Genomic DNA, 22050 nt, shown 5'->3' on the forward strand with positions numbered 1-22050 from the left:
CTGCACAGTAACATTTTTTACTTCACAAAAGAGCAGTGATTGTTGGAGGCTTAGAGGTCTATGCATCATATGCAAAAGAAATGGGGGGGGGGGGGTGTTTCGTAGGACATAAAAGTGGCCCCTTTTACATGTTATTCGTGTAAAATGATAAAAAATTAAGTATGAATCAAGTAAATGGTTAAAATGCAAATCCAAATAAGTTTGTGAGAGAGGCAAGAGATGGTTTGGAGATGTGGAGGAGAGAGTGGTTATTTTATAATATGAAGCTGCCAGGCAGGAGTAAAAGAGGAAGCAGGTTCATGGATGTGGTGAAAGAGGACATGCAGGGGGGTTGGTGTGACAGAGGAAGATATTAAGGATAGGCTGAGATGGATAATCTGTGGTGACCCCTAATGAAAGCAGTCGAAAGAAGAAGAACACTATATGAGGGTTTTCAGCTAGGGGTATATCTCATTCTTTCCTTATGAATCCATCAATAGCAAAATGCTCAAAAGCCTTTATTATATCATATTTTACCTGGCCTGTGTTTGCATCTCTTTTATGAACTACTTCAAAAAACTGATGGTTTAAGTAATTTTTTACATTTATTCGATGTTTCTTTGACGTATGATCAAACCTCCCTTATTTCCATATGTCTTACTCAAGCCATGCATTTCAGTTTTACTTTGTCCTTAAATATACTCAGGCCAAATCAGAGATGAAATATTAAATAGAAAAGAACCGTCTTTAACAGAAACTATTAAAGGCACAGCACAGGGCAATGGATCTCAGAGCAGTGTCATTGTGGCATGCTATATGCCACAAACTGTAAAATATATTAAAAGTTTAAAATCTGTAATTTATTGTGCTTATCATCCTATTCAGCAGCATTACTTCAGCATTTACAATACTTATTTTTTAAGTATTGGATGTATGTTAAGACGAAAGTGTGTTTCAGTGCATAGTTTTTAAAGATGATGCTTTTTGTACTTGTGGCCAGGGCGATCTTCCCTTTTGTAATTTACAAGCCTGGCCCTAAAAGAGTTGGGGCACTGTGTAAGATGTAAATAAAAACAGAATGCGATGATCTGCGAATCTCACAAACCCACATGATAAAACCTAGAAAGCATGTCAAATGATTAAACTGAGACATTTTACTGTTTGATGAAAAACATTGTTTCAATTTGATGACAGCAACATATTTCAGAAAAGTTGGGGCAACAAAAGTGTGGCTAATTAGGTTGAATAAGATGATTGGATATGAAAAAAACTGTATACAAATTGTGGAAAATTTTCAGGATAATGTTCCTTGATGTAATATCGCAAAGACTTTGAATGTCTCATCATCTACAGTACATTATATCATCAAAAGATTCAGAGAATCTGGAGAAATCTCTGTGCGCAGGGGATGAGGCCAAAAATTCTGCCACAGAAATCACTGCACAGTTTCAGAAATCATTGCTTGAGAACACAGTTCACTGTGCCATCGATAAATGTGAACACGATCTAGAAACGCTGCCATCTCCTCTGGGATATATTAAACTAGAGTGGGACAATATCCCAAAAGTTCAGCAGCTGGTCAGTTCCCAGATGTTTAAGGACAGATGCTACATTGTGATAAAGATGGCCATGTCCCAGCTTTTTTGAGATGTGTTGATGGCATCAAATTGAAAATCAAATGTTTTTCTTCAAATGTTTCCTGAGTTTAAACATCTGATAAGTTTTCTGTGGTGTATTGTGAATACACTACGGGCGTGTGAGATTTGCAAGTGATTGCCATTCTGCCGTTGTTTACATTTTATACATCGTTCTGACTTTTTGGGGAACTGGGTTTGTTTTTATTGCACAAAGGTTTGTTTGGTAACAGCTAAAAGTACTGAAAGGTCTTTATTAATCAGAAGAGGACATGCCATTATAATGGTACAAAACTGAGGTCAAACTGGATTACTTCTGAGCAACTATAAATGTTTCTTTAACTTTCGCAATTCATGCAAATATTGTCATGAGTGTCAGAGTGAGAGTTTGCCAGTTTCTTTGTTCGTTTGGGAGTGGTTCCTTCGTTTAATTATGTTTTGGCTGACATTTATAACTTTCAGTGTCCGCACAACCCACACTTTAAAAAACAAAAATAACTGAGGTACATTTGTGTAGCTGATTTGAGCAAAGATTCACCCAAAATTGTGCTTGGTCTGCAGGATCCATGCATACAGTACCCTTTACTCTATGCAGCGTCTTAAACGTCGAGTTCAGTCTGCGTGCTTTTTTTGCTTCAAGTCTGTATTGCTCTGTTGCTGCTTTCTGGTGCTCCACCTTCACTTTTAGGTGAGGCACAGGAAACTTCATTCTTCCTCTTTAACATGCTTTCTATCCAGCTGGAGCTGTGGCTTTGTGCTGTTCTTTCAGGGGAGCAAAGTGAAGAGACTGTGCTCCTCATGTTTTTGCCTGAGGTAATCAGCTCGCCGAAGCCTTGTTGGTGGGAGAAGGCGTAGGCAGAGCGGCGGGAGCTTGTCCTGCGTACTCGCCTCAGGTTCTGTTCCTGAGGTCCTTGTTTCTTCCTGGACTGTTGGAGACGACGAACCTGCGGAAATACATCATGGAAAAGTGTGTAAATACACAACACGTGTATTAAATATAAAAAGTCCCCAATGTATAAAGCAAAGACCTAAATCTAATTTAGAAAGTACAAAGTATTTATTACCAAAGTATACACTATATTGCCAAAAGGAGGGATTAATATGATGTCACTTCACCCTTCTCAGCTATAACAGCTTGAACTATCTGGGAAGACTGTCCACAAGGTTTAGCGATGTTTATGGGAATCTTTGGCCATTCTTCCAGATGCACATTTGTAAGGTCAGACATTGATGTTTGAGAAGAAAGCTTGGCTCACAGTCTCCACTCTAATTCATCCCAAACATGTTATGTCAGGTTGAGGTGCAGGCCAGTCAAGTTATTCCACACCAAACTGGATCATCCATGTCTTTATAAAACTGCTTTGTGCACTGGCATGCAGTCATGTTGTAACAGGAAGGGGCCGTCTCCAAACGGTTCCCACAAAGTTGGGAGCGTGAAATTGCCCAAAATGTCTTTGTGTGCTGAAGCATTAAGAGTTCCTTTAACTGGAACTAAAGGGCTGAGCCCAACACCAGAAAACCCAACACCAAACTTTATACTTAAATTTATACCCTCAGATAAGTGCTGTTCTCCTGGCAACAGCATCAAGCATCACCCCAGTGTGTGTTACACCACTGCATTTCACAAGGGTCTAAAAACTGTCCTTAAGCAAATCTGAAGGCAACATGAAGCTTGGAGATCTGTAGCGATTGATTCTGCAGAAAGTTGGTGACATCTGCACAGTATGTGCCTCTGCATCCGCTGACCCTGCTCTGTTTTACGTGGCCTAGCTCTTTGTGGCTGAGTTGCTGTTTCCATCACTTCCACTTTGTTATAAAATTATATAACATGTATAACATTATAACATTAACTTTGTTAGAACTAACAGATGAAGGTACTGTGTAATGTTTAATAGCGGCAAAATTTAATGATTGGACCTATCACAGTACCATGTTGGACTTCACTGAGCTCCTGAGGGCGACCCATTCTTTCCCAAATATTTGTAGAAGCAGTCTGCATGCCTAGGCGCTTGATTTTATACACCTGTGGCCGTGGAAGTGATTGCACTCTTGAATTCAATGATTTAGTTCGGTGAGTAAATATTTTTGACAATATATTGTATGTAAAAGTGCTAATTCTGCAGAAACTCATATGATAAGTATAAGGTTACCAATACTGTAAACAGCATTTTACTGCTGCAGTTGATTTGATTCTTAAGTCTACTTGTTTTAGTCGTAGAGGCTGGTTTACAGATGAATTTAAGGAGTCTAGAGAGGATATAGGGAGGATATGCTTCACTGATTTCTATTTATTTTTTGGAATTTCCCTTAGTTATTACTTTTTATGAACAACCGGATAATTGTCAGTAGGCTTGTTTTGGGTTTTTTTGTAAAAAATCTTAATCCGGAGAGTTACTATTAACTACTGCTGTCAGATAAATATAGTGAAGTACTATTTGCCTATTAAATTTAGTTGAAGTATGAAGCTTCATACTTTACTATACTGACATAGTTACTTCCACCAAGTGTTCATTGTCTTGCTCAAACTTGCAGTTGCTGTAACTTCAGCTCCCTCTGAAGGCCTTAAATCCACATGGGGAGAAGAGTTGGGTATATCTATGTCAGATGACATTTGGTAAATTCCACACCACTCTGCGTTCACCACTCCCTATTAAAATTTAAAGTAGTTCATAGGGCCCATTTATCTAAATCCAAATTATCTAAGATTCATCCTGGCTTAGACCCTCGCTGTAATAGGTGTGGGTCTGATGATGCCAATCACACCCACATGTTTTGGACCTGCCCTGCCTTCGCACATTTTCGGGAGGAGTTTTTTGTACTCTGAACAAGGCTACTGACCTGAAACGGGCTCTTAACCCCCTATTTGCTCTCTTTGCTACAGAGGGGGAGGATGATAAGTATATTATCGGGGCAAAACTTCATTTGCTGTCCTCTGGTTGCCTCTCGGTTAGACGTGCCATTTTGGTAAGGTGGAAGGCTGCTGCCCTGCCCACCCATGTTCAGTGGCTTGCTGATCTCATGTTGTGTCTTAGTCTTTAAAAGATCCACTGCTCCATCCAGAATCATGGTGGCAAATTTGATCAAATCTGGGGTCTTTTTCTGACAAACTTCTCTTGCGTTAACCTTTTTTTTGTAAACTATCTACAATGTCTCAATAAAGTATTTTGAGTAACTTGCAGTTGCTGTACCTTGTCTGTCAACGTCGGGAAAAGATCCACTCTGAGGAACTTGACGACTAAGCCAGGCATAACACACACCACAGTGGTGAGCAGAACAACCAACCACACACTCTTCTCTGACAGACAGTTACGAGCCGTGCCTGAGGAGGAATAAAAGGAAATGCAATTTTCTCGTATCAACGTAGTTTTCTTGCGCGGGCCACACTGAACCAGACTCACCGATAAATGGGAAGCTGCTCGGAAAAATGCCAAATAAGCCGTCGCTCTGCATTGCAAATAATATGGCAAAGTACACCATCAGGCTCCCCCATATGAAGAGGTGATTGACGGCAGTCCAGTAGTGCGTGTCGAGTCCGATCTTGGAGCAGACGTACATCAAACCATAATAATAAAAATAAGACCCTCTTTTCATTTAGCAGTCCTGTTTTGGCAGTATTTTGTGATATTTACAGTCTCACCTGAACACTTACAACAATGACCAAGGACGTTGCTATGGTGACGGCGAACGCCTGTTGGTCTGAAAAGGAGGAGCCGTCTTCTTTCACCATGAGAGGGAAAGCCCCGTAGGGAATGAAGAAAAGCAGGAATGACGTGGCAACCCCCTGCAGGGTGCACAGGAAAAACTGACGCTTGTTGAAGAGAAGGTTTTGCTGGCCGGGTTTGTACAGACTTGGGTAGCGAAGGCTGTTCTGGTCATTGACGTCCTTTAGAAAACAAACAAAGCATGAGTATGATATTATAGACTCTTGTTTATTTTAATAAGAAATAAATGATGGGAGGATAATGGGGGAAATGTTCTGCAGCAGTTTTATGACAAATGGTCAGTTAAAGCGGATGAGTGTAAAGTATACAGTGGCTTGCAAAAGTATTCCACATTTTGTCACATTACAGCCACAAACAGGAATCAATTTACTGGAATTCCACGTGAATGACCAATACAAAGTGGTGCACACGTGAGAAGTGGAACGAAAATCATACATGATTCCAAACATTTTTTACAAATAAATAACTGAAAAGTGGGGTGTGCGTAATTATTCAGCCCCCTGAGTCAATACTTTGTAGAACCACCTTTTGCTGCAATTACAGCTGCCAGTCTTTTAGGGTATGTCTCTACCAGCTTTGCACATCTAGAGACTGAAATCCTTGCCCATTCTTCTTTGCAAAACAGCTCCAGCTCAGTCAGATTAGATGGACAGCGTTTGTGAACAGCAGTTTTCAGATCTTGCCACAGATTCTCGATTGGATTTAGATCTGGACTTTGACTGGGCCATTCTAACACATGGATGTGTTTTGTTTTAAACCATTCCATTGTTGCCCTGGCTTTATGTTTAGGGTCGTTGTCCTGCTGGAAGGTGAACCTCCGCCCCAGTCTCAAGTCTTTTGCAGACTCCAAGAGGTTTTCTTCCAAGATTGCCCTGTATTTGGCTCCATCCATCTTCCCATCAACTCTGACCAGCTTCCCTGTCCCTGCTGAAGAGAAGCACCCCCAGAGCATGATGCTGCCACCACCATATTTGACAGTGGGGATGGTGTGTTCAGAGTGATGTGCAGTGTTAGTTTTCCGCCACACATAGCGTTTGCATTTTGGTCTCATCTGACCAGAGCACCTTCTTCCACATGTTTGCTGTGTCCCCCACATGGCTTGTGGCAAACTGCAAACGGGACTTCTTATGGTTTTCTGTTAACAATGGCTTTCTTCTTGCCACTCTTCCATAAAGGCCAACTTTGTGCAGTGCACGACTAATAGTTGTCCTATGGACAGATTCCCCCACCTGAGCTGTAGATCTCTGCAGCTCGTCCAGAGTCACCATGGGCCTCTTGGCTGCATTTCTGATCAGCGCTCTCCTTGTTCGGCCTGTGAGTTTAGGTGGACGGCCTTGTCTTGGTAGGTTTACAGTTGTGCCATACTCCTTCCATTTCTGAATGATCGCTTGAACAGTGCTCCGTGGGATGTTCAAGGCTTGGGAAATCTTTTTGTAGCCTAAGCCTGCTTTAAATTTCTCAATAACTTTATCCCTGACCTGTCTGGTGTGTTCTTTGGACTTCATGGTGTTGTTGCTCCCAATATTCTCTTAGACAACCTCTGAGGCCGTCACAGAGCAGCTGTATTTGTACTGACATTAGATTACACACAGGTGCACTCTATTTAGTCATTAGCACTCATCAGGCAATGTCTATGGGCAACTGACTGCACTCAGACCAAAGGGGGCTGAATAATTACGCACACCCCACTTTTGCAGTTATTTATTTGTAAAAAATGTTTGGAATCATGTATGATTTTCGTTCCACTTCTCACGTGTACACCACTTTGTGTTGGTCTTTCACGTGGAATTCCAATAAAATTGATTCATGTTTGTGGCTGTAATGTGACAAAATGTGGGAAAGTTCAAGGGGGCCAAATACTTTTGCAAGCCACTGTAAATTGGGATTAGGAACGCTAATCGCATGGGTTAAATTTAAGCTACAACCTACTGTAGGGTTAGACTTTTAGGTACGTCTGATGGGTTTATCAATCATGACACAGTGAAAGAGGTCAACAGTAATAAAATATTCACCTGAATGACTTGACAGTATCTTGAAAAGAAGAAACAAAATTAAACTATGAAACGGCTCTGGAGCTTACCATTAGAGAGAGATTACTGAAATAAGAAAAAGTTCGATTTTTGTGCAAATTTTTAAAATATTCACAGCCACATTGAAATAAAACTTAAGTATGCTTTAACTTTGTACAAGAGCTATTATCACCTGATCAAAAAGTCCCATCGCTAGTACTGGCAGCGATGTATAGACAATGTTGAAGAGGGTGATGAACCACTGGTCATACACAGTCTATGGAAAGTGGACATTTTGTTAGAGCAGGGTTTTTTCCAACCATACAGCACAAACATTCAGAAGAGCGAGAGGTCTCGTGCATGAAAATTTCTTTCAGCTCAATATCGGAGAGAATAAAGGAAAGATCAGAGCAGAGAGGAGGACAGATGCATCAAGGAAAACAAGACTGAACACAAGCTGGAAGAACATGGATGAAAGTCAGTGACATGGAATAGCTCACTGGTTTCACCTTATTTAGAGTCTATGGTACAATAAGTATAAAAGTACATAACATTCACTTTTTATTCTAAACAAAGGCAGTCTGAATCAAGTACAGTAGCAGTCTGAGCCTATACATTCATGACTACAGGATCACCTGAAACATCCCTAATTTTAAGAGCTATGTAAAAGTTTTAAAAGAAACCTTAAAAGCAGAGAGGGTGTCTGCCTGACAAAGTGCATAGTTGTGCCTGATAGCTGAAGGCTCTGCCTCTTCTACTTTTGAAAACTCTACACAGGTAAGCCTGTCTGTGCTGGTGTACCAGGAGAAGGTTTGACAGACTGTATTGTCCCCGGTTGCGAAGACTGTCCTCCAACAGGGAACACTTAGATTATTTCTTCTGCTCACTACTCTTCCTTCCAGACAAAGTGAACACATCTCCTTCACCTTTAGTCTATTACGAACAAAATGGACTAGGTCTGTTCCTAAATTCGATAAAAGACACTCCTGACAGGCCTTGTGGCTTCTACAGAGTCAGAAGGAGACACATTTACTCCAGTGGTCCTGAGGTCAGCCTCCGTGACCTCACCACAAAACCAGACCTGACAGTTGGCATGCATAATTGATTCAACACAAACATAAAAAAAAGCTTCAAATATGCTTGAAGGCTTCATTACAGTTTTCTCACCTGAGCTGAGAAGCCGCAGAAGAAACCATACCAGAAGTGCACCAGGGTGAAGGCGAAGTTCTTGTAGAAGAAATATCCCAGAAAATTACACATGCGGAAGTAAGACCAGCGTCCGTGAACCAACAAGAGCCTCTGTAGGTACCGGAACTGGGCAAAGGAGTAATCTGAGGCCAGAACAGCCTGCATCCCCTCCTGTCCGCTGATCCCAACACCGATGTGAGCAGCTGAGTAAGAAACACAGTGTGTGAAGCAATGCCCTTCATAACTGAAATATTTGTCATTACAAACAGCTGACAAGATTCTGGAAATATATTCACAAACATCGTTAAATAACAGTCTGGACTGAGTTTTTTTTATAAATGAAGAAATGTTTTTACAACCAGCCTCTTACGCAGTGTGTGGCTGGTTGTAAGGTGTTGGGGTAAGGGAGGTAATTTCACTATTGTATCGTATACCCCAAAAAAATCTGTTAAGCAGAAAATATGAACAAACTGAGTAAGTACTCAGCAGTTTGACTGCTTAATTCATATAATATGATTCACAAAGTTTATAAAAATCTTTCATTGATCCTTGTGCCCTGTGGATGTGGGCATTCTCATCCTGCAAGAGAGTGCTCCCTGTGATCTTTAACCATGCCAGCAAAATTTCCCTTCGAAGCATAACAGAATTTCCAGCTCCCCTCAGGTTTTTCCTTTAATTTGTCACCTCTGGCAAGGCTGAAAATTCCCTCTACACACACGTGAACGGAGTCCTTGGATGCAGAAGAGTGTGCATCCACATCAGTTTGTGACATTCTCTTGAGAATTCCTGATATTTCTTTTCAAGTGTTTACTTGTAAATGTTATACTTCACTTTGTAATAGTAATACATACTACATGCACGCCACACGTGGATGATCTGAAACTTACTCTTGATCATGCTGACATCATTGGCTCCGTCTCCTATGGCCAAGGTGACAGCTCTCTTGTGCCTCTTCACCAGCTCCACCACCTGAGCTTTCTGCATCGGCGTGACGCGGCAGCAGATCACCGTTTTACATAGACAGGCCAAATCCAACAGGATGTGCTCCAGCTGGGGCTCCAGAGCGTGAGCCTGAAGGGCAGAATACCCACACCACACCTATTAAATCTATCATTACCGCGGTGTAACATCAACCCCCTGCGGAGGGGACACTAAGCAACATCCCTGTGTGCATCACGCACTCTGCCCTGGGCACAGCAAGAGAGCAGCTCGCGTGCAAAATGATGTTAATAAAATCCTGTAATAGAGCCGAGGGCAGAGCTTATTGTAGACTTTGTTCAGTTGGCAGCAGACGCAGCAGACTCATCAAAGAACATCGGAGCCATTTAGCAAACAGTGTGAAACCAACGGGCATCAGTAACAAAACAAAAACAAGTGCAGAAGTAGAAATGAGCATTTAATTAAAGGCAGTCTCCGTGAAACCACTTTTCATTGTTATCTTACCAGACTGTGTCCATTGATAACTAAGGCATACTCTGCAATTATAGCTTCTTCAAACACAGAATCGTCTGCAAACGCATCCGTCTTCTCAACATGTCCTGCACTGCTCACGCGACTCAGGCCGAGGATGTTCTCTTTGGCGCTCCTGAGGAAAGATGCAAGGCAGTAAAAGTGAATCACACCAGAATTCTCTTCAAGAAGGTTTTTTAGCATTTTAAATCCACAGACTTTCTATAAATGGGACATTTAATATTCAGAGAATACCACCCTGAATGTGAATTAAATGCAAAAAATGTGTCACCTGAGCTGCTGCTGCACATCCTGCAGGGTGTGGCCGGAGATAACAAACACCTCATTCATGTCATCTCGCAGCATGTTGCAGGAGTAGCCAATGTTCATTGCTGTCTCTAATGAAATTAAACAGTTTACAGTCGTGTATCTTTCCACAGACAATCCAGCCAATATTAAAGTCATCATTCACAGGTACCTAGTTTATCTCCTGTAAGGACCCAGATTTTAATGTCAGCTAGATTTAGGCAGGCGATGGTCTCTGGAACTCCCTCCTGAAGTTTGTCTTCAATCGCCGTGGCTCCTAGAAGCTTCAACAAAGTCAGCAGTGAGTCAGCAGGACTAAATGGGATCGACTGCTTAAGTGTAAAGTGTAAACAAAAGCATGTCAATTTTACCTTCATGCCCAGTTCGATCTCGTCGTAAAGGACAGCAAGCTGATCTTCGCGATTCTCTATTACAGTGCTGGCAAAGAGAAGCCTCTTCATCCAAACTTTAAAATAATCTTCATCGAGGTCTTTGTAGGACAGAGCTAATGTTCGAAGCCCTTCCCCAGCAAATTCCTGCATGAAAAACGATGGAAAAATAAACATCTGACTAAGAGAACAAATCATTAAATCTGCAATCCACAGCGCAATTATTTACAAAGGAGACATTATGTTATCCACTGCGATAACACCTACACTGAGGTGTTCTGAGGTAGTGTACATGAGGTTTTCACAGGATGGATCCAGACGTTCGAAAATAATTGTGTCAGCGCCTTTGGAGTAGAGTTTAATCTGGCCTTCTGGGCTTCTCACTATATAGACACAAGACAAAGCACAGCAAGAGGAAAAATAAAACATGGATTATTTAGCTGTCAACTAAATTGTCAGTAGATACAAAATAATCAGACATGTTGCCTCGTGCTGCTATTTCGTAATTATTGTCCACAGAGTTTCATGATGACTACTTGTGTGTTGCTTTTATAAGTGAAGACCTAACCAATGACACTCATTCTCTTGCGCACGTTGTTGAAGTCCAGTATGGCCAGAAGCTGGTAGGTGACGGTTCGTCCCATCTCACACAGCGTGACGGTTTCTGGGGTTCGCGCCCGGAAGACAAACCCAAAGTTTCGCGCCGCAGTGACCAGCGCTCCCTCATCAGGTGACTGTGCCTGGTACACCAAATTTCCTTCATTTGAACATAAACACATCAGTGAATCAGAGTTATTTGAATTATTACAGCTACAGTTTCTGGATCATGTATGTTTACCTTCACTCTTCTCCTCTGGCATGACAGTGTGACACAAAGCCAGCAGCCTGAAAAACTCCTGCACTGCAGGATCCTCCATTTTGATGGCTTCGACCAAGCTGCTGTCGTAAAACTTGAACCTTCTGTCGCAGAGAGGGTTGAAGGAAAAATCCACGCAGGCTGTTTTCTGAGGGCACATTAAAGCACCAGCGCAATGATTGTGTCACATCTGTTTCACTAGAAAGAGAAAGAATTTCTGCTTTTTTCAATCTGCTCACCTCTGTAACTTCCACCTTCTGGTCAAATTCATCATACACATCACCTAAAAACATAAAAGTAACAATGGCAGTTTTATTTATATAGCCCATTTGATTATAAGTGAACACAGTGTGCTTAACAAAGAAGAGAAAAACATAAAAACCTCTGCAGGTTTACAATTCCCCTTAACCCCTTAAAGCCTGAACCATGAAACAATTGCCAGAAAATTCAAGTTTTTAAAAATGTTGTTATTTATTGCTGAAAAACATATCATGCAATCTATTTCTTTCCAAGGGAGGGGAGGGAAGATCTCACTCACTAATGATGTAGAAGTCTCAAAAACCCATGTTTCAAATATGATAGGCGTTAAGGGGTTAAAGCACAAGCACTCAGCTATTGACTGAAGGCCTGTGTGGAAAAAAAGGCTTTGAGCCTGTTTTTGAATGTAGCCGCAGATGTGATTGATCACTGATCAGCAGGTAGCTGGTTCCAAAGAACAGGAGCGCGGTAAACGAAAGCAGCCTCAGTGCACTCGGATCTGATTCTAGGAACACTTAAAGGGAGATAGCTCTAACTGGGTTATAAACACCGAACAAGTCGGAGATGTGGTGGGAAAGGTGAACAATCGAGAGCTTTATCATTAATTATTTTGTCAAAGATTAAGAACTAATTGCCTCTGTAGTTGGACCTGGCTCCCAGCATTACCCCTGAAGTCTGCTACAGTAAATTTGACCAAACAATTTTAACATTTTAGGGTGAACAAACTAAAAAAAACAAAAAACATTTAGGTCCCATGCTTAACTATTCAGCAGTTTTTGTTAAAGAGTAGCCCAATTTAACTGAGAGGCTAATTAGCCCAGTGTTTTAACCCGATGTAGTACTAAAGCTCCATACCATACATCTGTCCATTAATGGAGCACTTGCTGAAGACCATGATGTTCTGGGTGAGCGTGCCTGTCTTGTCAGAGAAGATGAACTCCACTTGGCCCAGCTCCTCATTCAGGGTGGTGGTGCGAGCTTGGGCTGCAGTGCCCATCGGGCTGTGGTACATCTTCCGGTCCCAGTTAATGAAGTGACTGTGACCAAGTCGCAGGACTTCCACACTGATGAAGGTTTATTGAGCAATACAACTATTTACCAACTTCCTAGTCAGTGTGACGGGCTTAATTTGAAAATGACTTTTACGACGACTGCATAGGTGCTTACCTGACATACAGAGAGATGGGCACAACAGTGTTGAGGATGATGATGTAGGACCAGAAGGTGAGGAATCCAGAGAACACAGCGCTAATCTGGAACGTGTCCCACGGCAAAAACACTCTGAAGTTTGTGCCAACATACGTTTCCCAAATAGTGTGTCCAACTGCCAAAATAACTCCCATACAAATAAGGAAGGCGAAAATCTGAAAAAAAGACAAGAGTACATATTTTTGTTCCCAAAGATGCATCAAATAAAGTGGTATGTTTTATATGCTTATATGAGCATATCTGTAGTAAAAGGCGCAAAATGTGACATTTAAAACCAGTGAATGTAACTCTGGACTGCCAGCTTTTAAAGAGAAATTTATCATTTATGCAATTTATTTACAACTAGAACGGCTGCCTATAAAATAGCCAACTAAGCCACAATCATGAGCCCATGCTAGCATCGTAAAATGCAAAGCAGAGTTACAAAAATCAACCTACCCACAAAACCAGAGTGTTCATGAGTTTGTCAATACTGGTCCTTTTCAGTTTCGTCCTTCCACAGTTCTGCATCAGTTTGGTTTGTGAGCCTGTTGGGCAGATGTACAAACAACCGTCAGTGTTGAAAGAATATTAATAAAACTGTCCGCGACCTTTCCATCGAGGCAAAGAAGAAAAATATAGACGCAGCTAATGGATGTGGAGAATAAAACCATTAAAAACCAACTATTACCAGCAAATATGACCATTCCAAAGCACCACTCAGTGTTTCTGAGTACACAGCCCCGCAGAAGCATTTTTTCATTATCCAGAGGATATTTATTGCCTTTCCAGTATAATGTTCCAGTAAACCTATCCAGCTTGTTGTTTGGAGGCTCACAAATGACTTCCCCTGAGGAACAAAGGAAGAAAAAGAAAAAGATTCGTCAGCCATGACTGATCAAACCGTCGCAAATAATTAGATATAAGTAGACAAAAATGAGAGAAAATGTGAAAATAAAAACTTTGGCATCATCTCACCATCAAAGTCCATCAGTTTAGAAATGTCTCCTAAATCTGAGGTAACGGTTAAAGCCTGACGGACTTTTAGATTGGTCTCTCTGGAGGGAAGAAAAAGGAAGACAAAGAAAAGTTGGCTATTTTTGCTAAACGTCAAATTAAATATACGCATGCACTTTTTGTGCTCATATGAATGCCTTGTGCAATTGCTCCCATCTTACTTTTCATACCTTGCGCAGAACTTACCCATCTAGCTCTGCAGTCTCAACATAGCACAGACCGTAAGGCTCACTGCTACAGAGAAGGAGGATGTCTGCCTGTGTGTGAATCCAATACAAAATACTCAGCAGTGGAAAAAAAGGCAATAAATCAATTTCTGCATCACTGAACCTGCAACAGCACTTAACTGGCCCCATTTCTCCCAAAAGAACCTATTTTCTTTACTATATGTTAATCTAAAAGGCTGATATTACAGTCTAGCATGTAGTGTGACAGTGTCGTAGCAATGCTTTACTCACAGCAACAAACTGATTGTTCTCTAGTTTGATGATATCCCCTACTCGAACGTTCATCCATTTTTCATTCTGCAAACTTGAAAAGCAGGAAACACAAAAGGTTAGGAATAGCTGTAAATGTAGCCTCTGCAGGAAAGCATCTACAAATCCAATTCCAGAGTTGAGTTGGGACGCTGCTTAAAATGTAAATAATCGCAGAATGCAATGATTCCAAAATGGGAAGTGCACATGGTAAAATCTAAGCAGACCTGATTTTTCCTGTCCATGTTAAGACAGCAGTCCATTATTAATGTCTCATATTACCACGATACACCAAATCCCCCCATAAAGCATGTCTTCTCTTCATTCTGAAACAGTTTGACTTTTGTCTCCAGCAGAAACAGTAACAGAGTTACAGTTATTTAATAAGTGCTCAAAGGTGCCCATGGTAAATAAAGGATTGACTGAAACATTTTTGTATTTCATGAAAAATATTAGCTTCTTTGGAATTCAGTGTCAGCAACACGTCTTTAAAAAACTTAAGATGTGATCAACAAAGGCCAGAGAGGTAAGTGGTGCTAAACTGAAATAGCTGGAGGAAGATTTTGATTTGGCAGCAAGTCAGTAACATGAAAAGACATCTTAGAGAGGCAGAGTTTCTCAGAAGTAAAGACAGGCGGAGGTTGACCAAAGTACAAAAATAACAAAAAACTTAAAAATAATGTTCCTCCACGTAAAGTTGTGAAGACTTTAACATCATCTACACACATAATATCATCAAAAGATTCAGAGTATCTGGAGAAATCTCCAGGCCACAGATCAATTCTGTATGTCTGAGATCTATAGGCCTTCAGATGCCACTGCATTAAAACAGGTGTGATTCTCTCATGGAGGTCACTGTGTGGGCTCAGAAACACTTCCAGAAATCACTGTCTATGAACACAGTTCACCGTATCACCCACAAATGCAGGTTAAAGCTCGATCACACGAAGCAGACACGCCTCTGTCTCTTGGAGGCAAATCTCATTCAAAATGGACTGAAGCAAAGTGGAAAACTATTCTTTGGTCAAATGAATCAAAAATGGAAATTATTTTTGGAAAACACGGACGCCACGTCCTTTGGTCTAAAGAGCAGAGGGACCATCCGGCTTGTTATCACTGAGTTCAAAAGCATGCATCTCTGATGGCAGCGCATCAGTGCCTATAGAACTGGCAGCTTTCACATCTGGAAAGGCAACAGGAGGACTGAAAGATACATAAAGGTCTGCTGCAACAGCATGACATCATAATAGAAGAGTCTGGGTTGCTGATCTGGCATGCCGGCAGTCCAGACCTTTCACTAATTTCATATATTTGGCGCATTATGAATTGAAAAATACAACAAAGCTGACAAGAATGGGATATTCCTCTCCTGAAAGTCCATCAGCTGGACTCCTCAGTTCCCAGACATTTCTGAACTGTTGTTAACATAAGAGTTGTAAACACAGCCCGTCATAACCTTTTTATCCTTGTTGCTGTCATCAAATTCGACACCGTCTTGTTTTGTTTTCTTAAAGTTTCCTCTTAAATATTTTCTCAGCTGAAACATTTGATCGGTTTTTATTGCTTTCTGTTTATTTACATTTTACATACACATCCCAACTTTTTCAGAACTGGGTGTGTAAATGACAACGTCATAGAGTACCTTCCTCTGATGAGAACCTGTGACTGCCGGTTGTTGACTTGTTGGTCGCTCTTGTATCGGAACTGAAATTTTTAAAAAAGGGGTTACAAATTTGAAGAAGAGACGTAAAAAGAATAGCATTCAAACAAATTGTAAGAGATAAACAATGAAACTAACATAGTCATCTGTGGCGTCCTTAACAGCCGTGATCACGAGCACAAAAACCAAAGGCACGATGGTTGTGAACCAGGACAGGGAGGATATTTCTGGAATTAACTGTGAACAAAGTTTGCATTAGCCCTCTTTGTTTCCTACATCAATCAAATTATAGTTTAATGACACAACCAGTAGCACTTTTTCCTACCTGCAGTATTAAGAGCACTGAGAAGTAAGCGTTTGCCACCCTCTGGAACTGCTCAAACAAGTTGATGGGCAGGAAGGTGAAGATATTGTACTTTGAGGTTTTGATGCGATTATCCTGAAGATTCACATCATTAGAAACAGCGCCGATGAAACCCCACAGCCAACACTTAAAGCAAATTTAATGCAGGTAACTTACGGCATAAGAGAACCTGTCATTGTAGTCCCACGCGTTGGCTTTCACGCGGCGCTCTTTCTCTACAGAGAAGACAACACAGAGGAAAGGAGAACTTAAAGTAAGAGCTCCTTATTCTAAAGTCTGCCTCTCACACACATAGCAGAACAAATTTAACATCAATATGAGATTTTGACCATTTGCCTATATTTCTTTCCGTTTAAAATCCTAAAATACTTTTTTTCCTTTCAGAGTGCCCTAACATTTATTTTCCTTCCAAATCACCTCTTGAAATGAGAGCAAAATCCTAAAGAAAGCTTAGTTAGCTTAGGGTAAAGTTTCATAACTGTGTATTTTATCTTTTATTTTTTTATTCTCAAGATGAACACAGTAATTTGTCTTAGATTGATTTTTTTTCTTTTGCTCTTTATTTATTGTAAGAGAAGGGACACAGAGGTCTCGGTTCACTTATCTGCAAATAAAAGGATGATTTATTTATGAAGAGACAAAGTAAAAGACTGTTTCAAGCACCAACATGTTCCTCTGGTGTGGTGATTATTGAAGATAAGGATGATGAAACCTTTTCCTACATTGCAGTATTTCACAAAGTATTACATGATCAAGCCAGCAAACCCCGTGATGTTGCAATGTCCCACTTTTAGTTAAGCTTTAGTAAGCTTGACTGTGGTTGATAAAACCTCCTTTAAAAAAAAGTTTGACTATATTTACAATGGAGAGCTCACTCTCACGCTGGTACAAGAAGAGGTCATTCTTTGATTAGCACATGTTTTTTAATTATTTCTCCATTAAATTGTTAGCAACTTCTTTGATTACTATATCTACATAAGGTTCTAAGTCTTATTTCCTAAACTTTGAATAAGAGCTTCATTGAGGGATAAACATGGAGACAGATCTTTAATTCATATCTTTATATGTATTAAAACAGACATCCTTATTTTTAGCTCCAAATAAATCTTGTACCGGTACTTGTAAGAAATTTTATAGGCTGAATGGAGCACCCCCACTAAATTGTGGGTAAATTTGTGTTTGGTTGATTCAAACACACCTTCTTTGTTGAAAAAAAAATTTGCTCTGGGAAATCGATTTTATATTATTGGAAAGGCTGTTTATTCCCCTTTAAATAGTGCCGCATTTGCAAAGAACAAGCTGGGTTGAGCAGCAGAGTTGAGTATGTGGGTTGTGCCCATTAAAAACTTGCCAGTTCTTCTTTGCCAATGCCAAACAGCTTATTCTGCTATTGATTCTCAGCAGCCTCAGTAGCATGATTTGGAAGGGCACAGCCACAACAGCCTGGCACCTTCTCCTCACACTGTAGGATGGAAGTCTATTCTTCAACCAACATTTTTCACAAGTCAGCCAGTGTGCTTGTGTTGGTCACTCTGGGATGAAGCGCACACTCAAGCTGATCCCACAATGGAGTTGAAGTCAGGACTGCAGACAGGTAATTTCATCCTCTGCACTCACAAATTCTGGAGGTAGTCTCTGTTAAACCCCAATCTGTGGGAGACCCATTATCATCTTGAAGGACAGACTTCAGTCCCAGTCTGTGGAGATATGAGATTGCCACTAGTTGCACGATTTCAATTTGATATCTCTCTGCATTGAGAATGCCTCCAAGGATGGCAAGCCTTGTTTTTCTAGTAGTGAGGTCTTTTCCAGATTGTCCGGGTAGAGACCTTTAACCATATAGTCCTGAAAACCTTGATTGCAAATCTGTGGAAGACTGCCAACAGGGTGCTGACAGGGTGAGGAAACAGTCTTCTTATGTTCTTGGGAAGCCCACTTCCAGCTTGTCACATTCCCTATTATATAGAACTGGGCCATAAATTTGAAGGGCTCACTCCAAATAATGGTGCAACTTGTTTTTGTGGAACACCGGCTTGAAATTGTCCAGTGGCACGGGCGCTATGCACATCAGTCAATCATGGCATGCTTGCAGCAGACACCAACTGACCCCTGTAGCAGGATCTATGCTCCTGTACCAGAAGCTCAAAACAAGAGTCAATAGCAGAAAATAAGCTGTTTGGCATAGGCAGAGAAGATGTGGCAAGTTTTTCGTGGGCACAACCCACACATTCAACTCTGCTGCTCAACCCGCAAATACAAATCTGGCAATAAACAATGATATAAGATTTATTGACAAGAAGCAGAATTGTAACAACAAAGAAATAATTGACCAAACACAAATTTCCCTACTTTTTGTGCAAAGTTTAGTTCAAAAACTCCTTTGCAAAAATTCAGCTACTCCAACACACTTGGAAACTGTAAAGTGAGAAGACTAGAAAGGCTCTTGTAAGTTAATGTAAAACTCGCTAGCGGTTCACTTAGCTTCACACTGATGGTGGAAACGAGAAAAGGGAAGCCTTTACTTTGACAAAATGAAATAAAATCCTACCAGCCCCTCAAAAGCTCATCAGTCAACATGATACAACATGTTTAACTAATCTATCAAATTAAAGTGCACACCCTTTTTTCTCAGAAGCTCAAAAAACCCTTCTCTACCACTTCTTAGTGAAATTGTCATGCAGTTTCACTCATCTTTTCATTCTGCGTTCCATGCTTCTCATGAGCAAGACTTGTGACATCTATAGAGGGATAAAGGGATTAACCATGGCATATTAAAAAAAGGCTGACTTCGTAAAAGCTACTTTCAGTTGCTCCCTTATTCACAAGGGGTCACAGCAGCAGGTAGCTCTGCATATTTGATTTGGCAGCATTTTAATGTCTGATGTCCTTCCTGACCCACCTCAAAGGGATTTGCGTCTCCGCCCAGGATCGAGCACTTGCCAAGTGAAACTACAAACCTCTAAACTTGATAAAGTTTCAAATGATGCCTTTTTGCGTGTGTCTACTTCAAACACACCTTGTCTTGGCCTGCCCGTCTTACCCAACAGCTGAAGACTTCATTTCCCAACTTTGACATTCTTCTCATGGCTCATATATAAACACAATGCATTAAGGGTCATTAATATGTCTGGTCACCCTTTCTAATCAGTCTCGATGTGAAAAATGTTGACTCTCAAACAAGAGCCAGTGTATTTCCCGCAAATGCTGAGATCATTTATCAGAGCATTTTAGCTTTTCACACAAAGCAGCTCCCGAAAGAGCATGTGCGCTGACAGATCTGCTGTTTCCAAACAAGGTTAAAACATTGTTGAATTATGCATAACGCACCCGCACAGAGCTGCAAAAGGATAGAGCATCTACCACGACAGCTGGGATCATCCTGCTATCACTTACTATGATACTTAATTATTAAGGGAGGCCACTATTGTTCAAACCATTTGGTCTGCTTAAGCATATAATTAGGGAAATATTTCAATTTTTTTTCCAGGGAATTTCAGTGGACTTAAAGAGAGATGCAAGTCTGAACAGCTTACAGTGAAATGATTCAGGAAATATTTCAGGTAGTCAGTCACTCTGAGGACTCTAACAGTAATACGGGAAGCATTAAGATGAGCTGTCTCGCTAGCAATGCCACATCTTTCTTCCTAAAAGGATAATTACACCTATTGTTGAGGAATTGAAATCTCATCTAAAGTGCAAGGAGCATAAGGTCACCTTGCGTTATGTGTGTAATGTTGCGCTCAAGGATGCCGCAGATGACAAACATGCAATCTGCATACACAGAGCACATGAAGAGCACAGATAGCGCAGGCGCACACCAGCACAGAGAAAGAGACAAGTTATATTAAAGTGCACACTCTTTTTTTCCTCAGATTTCATCTTTCCCATCTTTCCAAAGCAGCACTGCACCATAGAGAACATCTGCGAAGTGAGGAAGGCACAAGCTCCGCCTTCTGCTTTTAAAAGTAAAAAGAAAAACACTTATGTGAAGAAAAAAAATGATGTGCAACTCGCCTGCCTGAAACCTCACAGTTTAACTGCATTTTTGTCCTACTTTTAAGACATCCTCACTGTGGAATGTATTGTAATGTTGTTATAAAGAAATCAATTACGACTACAAATCAGTCTTACCAACATGAGGTTTTCTTCTCCAGAATGTCTCCATCTTCTCCTGGGACCTCCCGAGGATTTCCCTGAAAGGCAGATGGAGGACCCAGGCTTAACAAACAATAAACCCTGCACTGGCAGAGGTGTAGGAAAGAGCAATAAATGCACCATAATGGCATTACATGTGACTGTTTATCAAGGCGCTTTTAAACTGCAGGTGCAAGCAGCAGAAGGCAAATCCCCAGTGGACTGTGTCTCCTTGGGGTTTCCAGGTGAGGTGTAACCCCTGGATGAAGTGCACATCTAGGCTCTTTGTTTTCAAAAGAAGGGGCCTGTCTTTATGGAAGTTTTCTCTATCTGTGCGTAGAATAAAACACAAACGGTGAAGTGTGACCGCATTTATCCACTTCTTACCTTGCACAGGTTTCTCACAGGCGCAGACTTGTGTTATCGCCATGTATCCTGTTATTTACCCGCGACCATTTATTTCAAGTAGCGCCTTCCGCTGATTTTTTCGAAGCAGACCCTATCGCCTCTTCCTGAACAGAAATCATCAGAGATAAAAACACACACAAAAAAAGCAGTTCAGCTGTGGTGATGGTGCTGATGTCGCTGTTGCGGTTAGAAGCTTGCTAATAATAATAAAGAAAGCAGGACTGCGGGCGGCGTGGGCTGTGAGGATGGTGCAGGCAGGCAACAATCAGCAGCCCCGCTCTTCTGAAACAAATGAGCGGAGAAATAACGAGGCAGCAGGAATCAACCGACGATCACTCACCAAGAACCGCGACATGGTGATGAAGCTGCAGCCCTCTTCTTCTGGGAGAAGTAGAAGTGAGTGAGTGTGCGCTGCAATGAACACCTCTTTCTCTCCCCCTCTCTCTTACTCAGCCCGGTCTCTTGGCAAATAGAAAAACAGAAGTATGTTTACTGTGTGGCGCAGGTACGCTTTTCAGACGTGCCACCTTGGCAACCAAGTGAAAAAGAGCTAAACAGGAAGGTAACAACCTTTTTCCAAACTTAGCCAACAATAATAAGTGCTATTGTTGTTTAACACTAGCCTAGTTTTAATTATCTAAATCTAATCTAAGATGATTTTATTGCCTTTACCACCTTTGCATTTTTTCCAGTAGTTAGTGGTGCGAAGGAAAGCACTTACACAGAGCACTTAAAAGAAACAACATAGTTGACAAAAGTGCTTTCCAGTTAAAGGACAGTAATAACACACAGAAAATACACGTTAAACGGGAAGAAATACCAGTTTTTAAAAGGTCAGTAAAATACATAAAAAAGATGAATACAATGGACAATAAATAAACCTAGCAATAAAGAAATGAAAAAAGATTAAAAGTGACTGTTTTAAAAAAATCTCAAGTCATACTTTGCATTATATTTTTAGTTTATTGTCTAACTTCATCTCATTGTTTTTAATACCTAATTATTTTTAAGAC

At 40.9% G+C, this 22050-nt stretch overlaps 1 protein-coding gene across 3 annotated transcripts; it reads right to left on the reverse strand.

Moving 5' to 3' along the window:
• Window positions 1-2246: 2246 nt before the first annotated feature.
• On the reverse strand, window positions 2247-21527 carry atp8b4 (ATPase phospholipid transporting 8B4). 3 transcript variants are annotated; one of them, XM_005929151.3, is made up of 29 exons: window positions 21378-21527; window positions 21017-21141; window positions 20627-20688; window positions 16652-16710; window positions 16457-16570; window positions 16270-16368; window positions 16114-16175; window positions 14454-14526; window positions 14182-14252; window positions 13957-14036; window positions 13670-13828; window positions 13438-13526; window positions 12958-13154; window positions 12646-12854; window positions 11772-11815; window positions 11515-11680; window positions 11245-11433; window positions 10944-11059; window positions 10659-10823; window positions 10460-10571; window positions 10274-10379; window positions 9976-10117; window positions 9420-9603; window positions 8512-8735; window positions 7538-7621; window positions 5263-5496; window positions 5012-5150; window positions 4802-4932; window positions 2247-2557 (listed from the first exon to the last, which is right to left on the reverse strand). In XM_005929151.3, exons 3-29 carry the CDS (start codon window positions 20658-20660, stop codon window positions 2249-2251), a joined length of 3591 nt encoding a protein of 1196 aa, XP_005929213.1. In that variant the 5' UTR covers window positions 20661-20688; window positions 21017-21141; window positions 21378-21527; the 3' UTR covers window positions 2247-2248. The 3 variants fall into 3 exon arrangements, with proteins under 3 accessions (XP_005929213.1, XP_005929212.1, XP_042077886.1); XM_005929150.3 differs by having other exon boundaries at window positions 5251-5496; window positions 21378-21526; XM_042221952.1 differs by lacking the exon at window positions 7538-7621 and having other exon boundaries at window positions 5251-5496.
• Window positions 21528-22050: the final 523 nt, after the last annotated feature.

This window comes from Haplochromis burtoni, unplaced genomic scaffold (genome assembly GCF_018398535.1).
Source record: "Haplochromis burtoni strain Fernald_Lab_line unplaced genomic scaffold, NCSU_Asbu1 Contig_77, whole genome shotgun sequence".
Lineage (NCBI taxonomy): Eukaryota > Metazoa > Chordata > Actinopteri > Cichliformes > Cichlidae > Haplochromis > Haplochromis burtoni.

What these genes read in the sequence shown, in the direction of transcription:
- atp8b4 (XM_005929150.3), bottom strand. Translation starts at nt 20,660, where the DNA reads ATGGAGACATTCTGGAGAAGAAAACCTCATGTTG. An exon ending in GAGAAGAAAACCTCATGTTG is followed by an intron (nt 16,711 to 20,626) that starts GTAAGACTGATT and finishes TCTTCTCTGTAG; the next exon opens with AGAAAGAGCGCCGCGTGAAA. An exon ending in AGATCGAACTGGGCATGAAG is followed by an intron (nt 10,572 to 10,658) that starts GTAAAATTGACA and finishes ACTTTGTTGAAG; the next exon opens with CTTCTAGGAGCCACGGCGAT.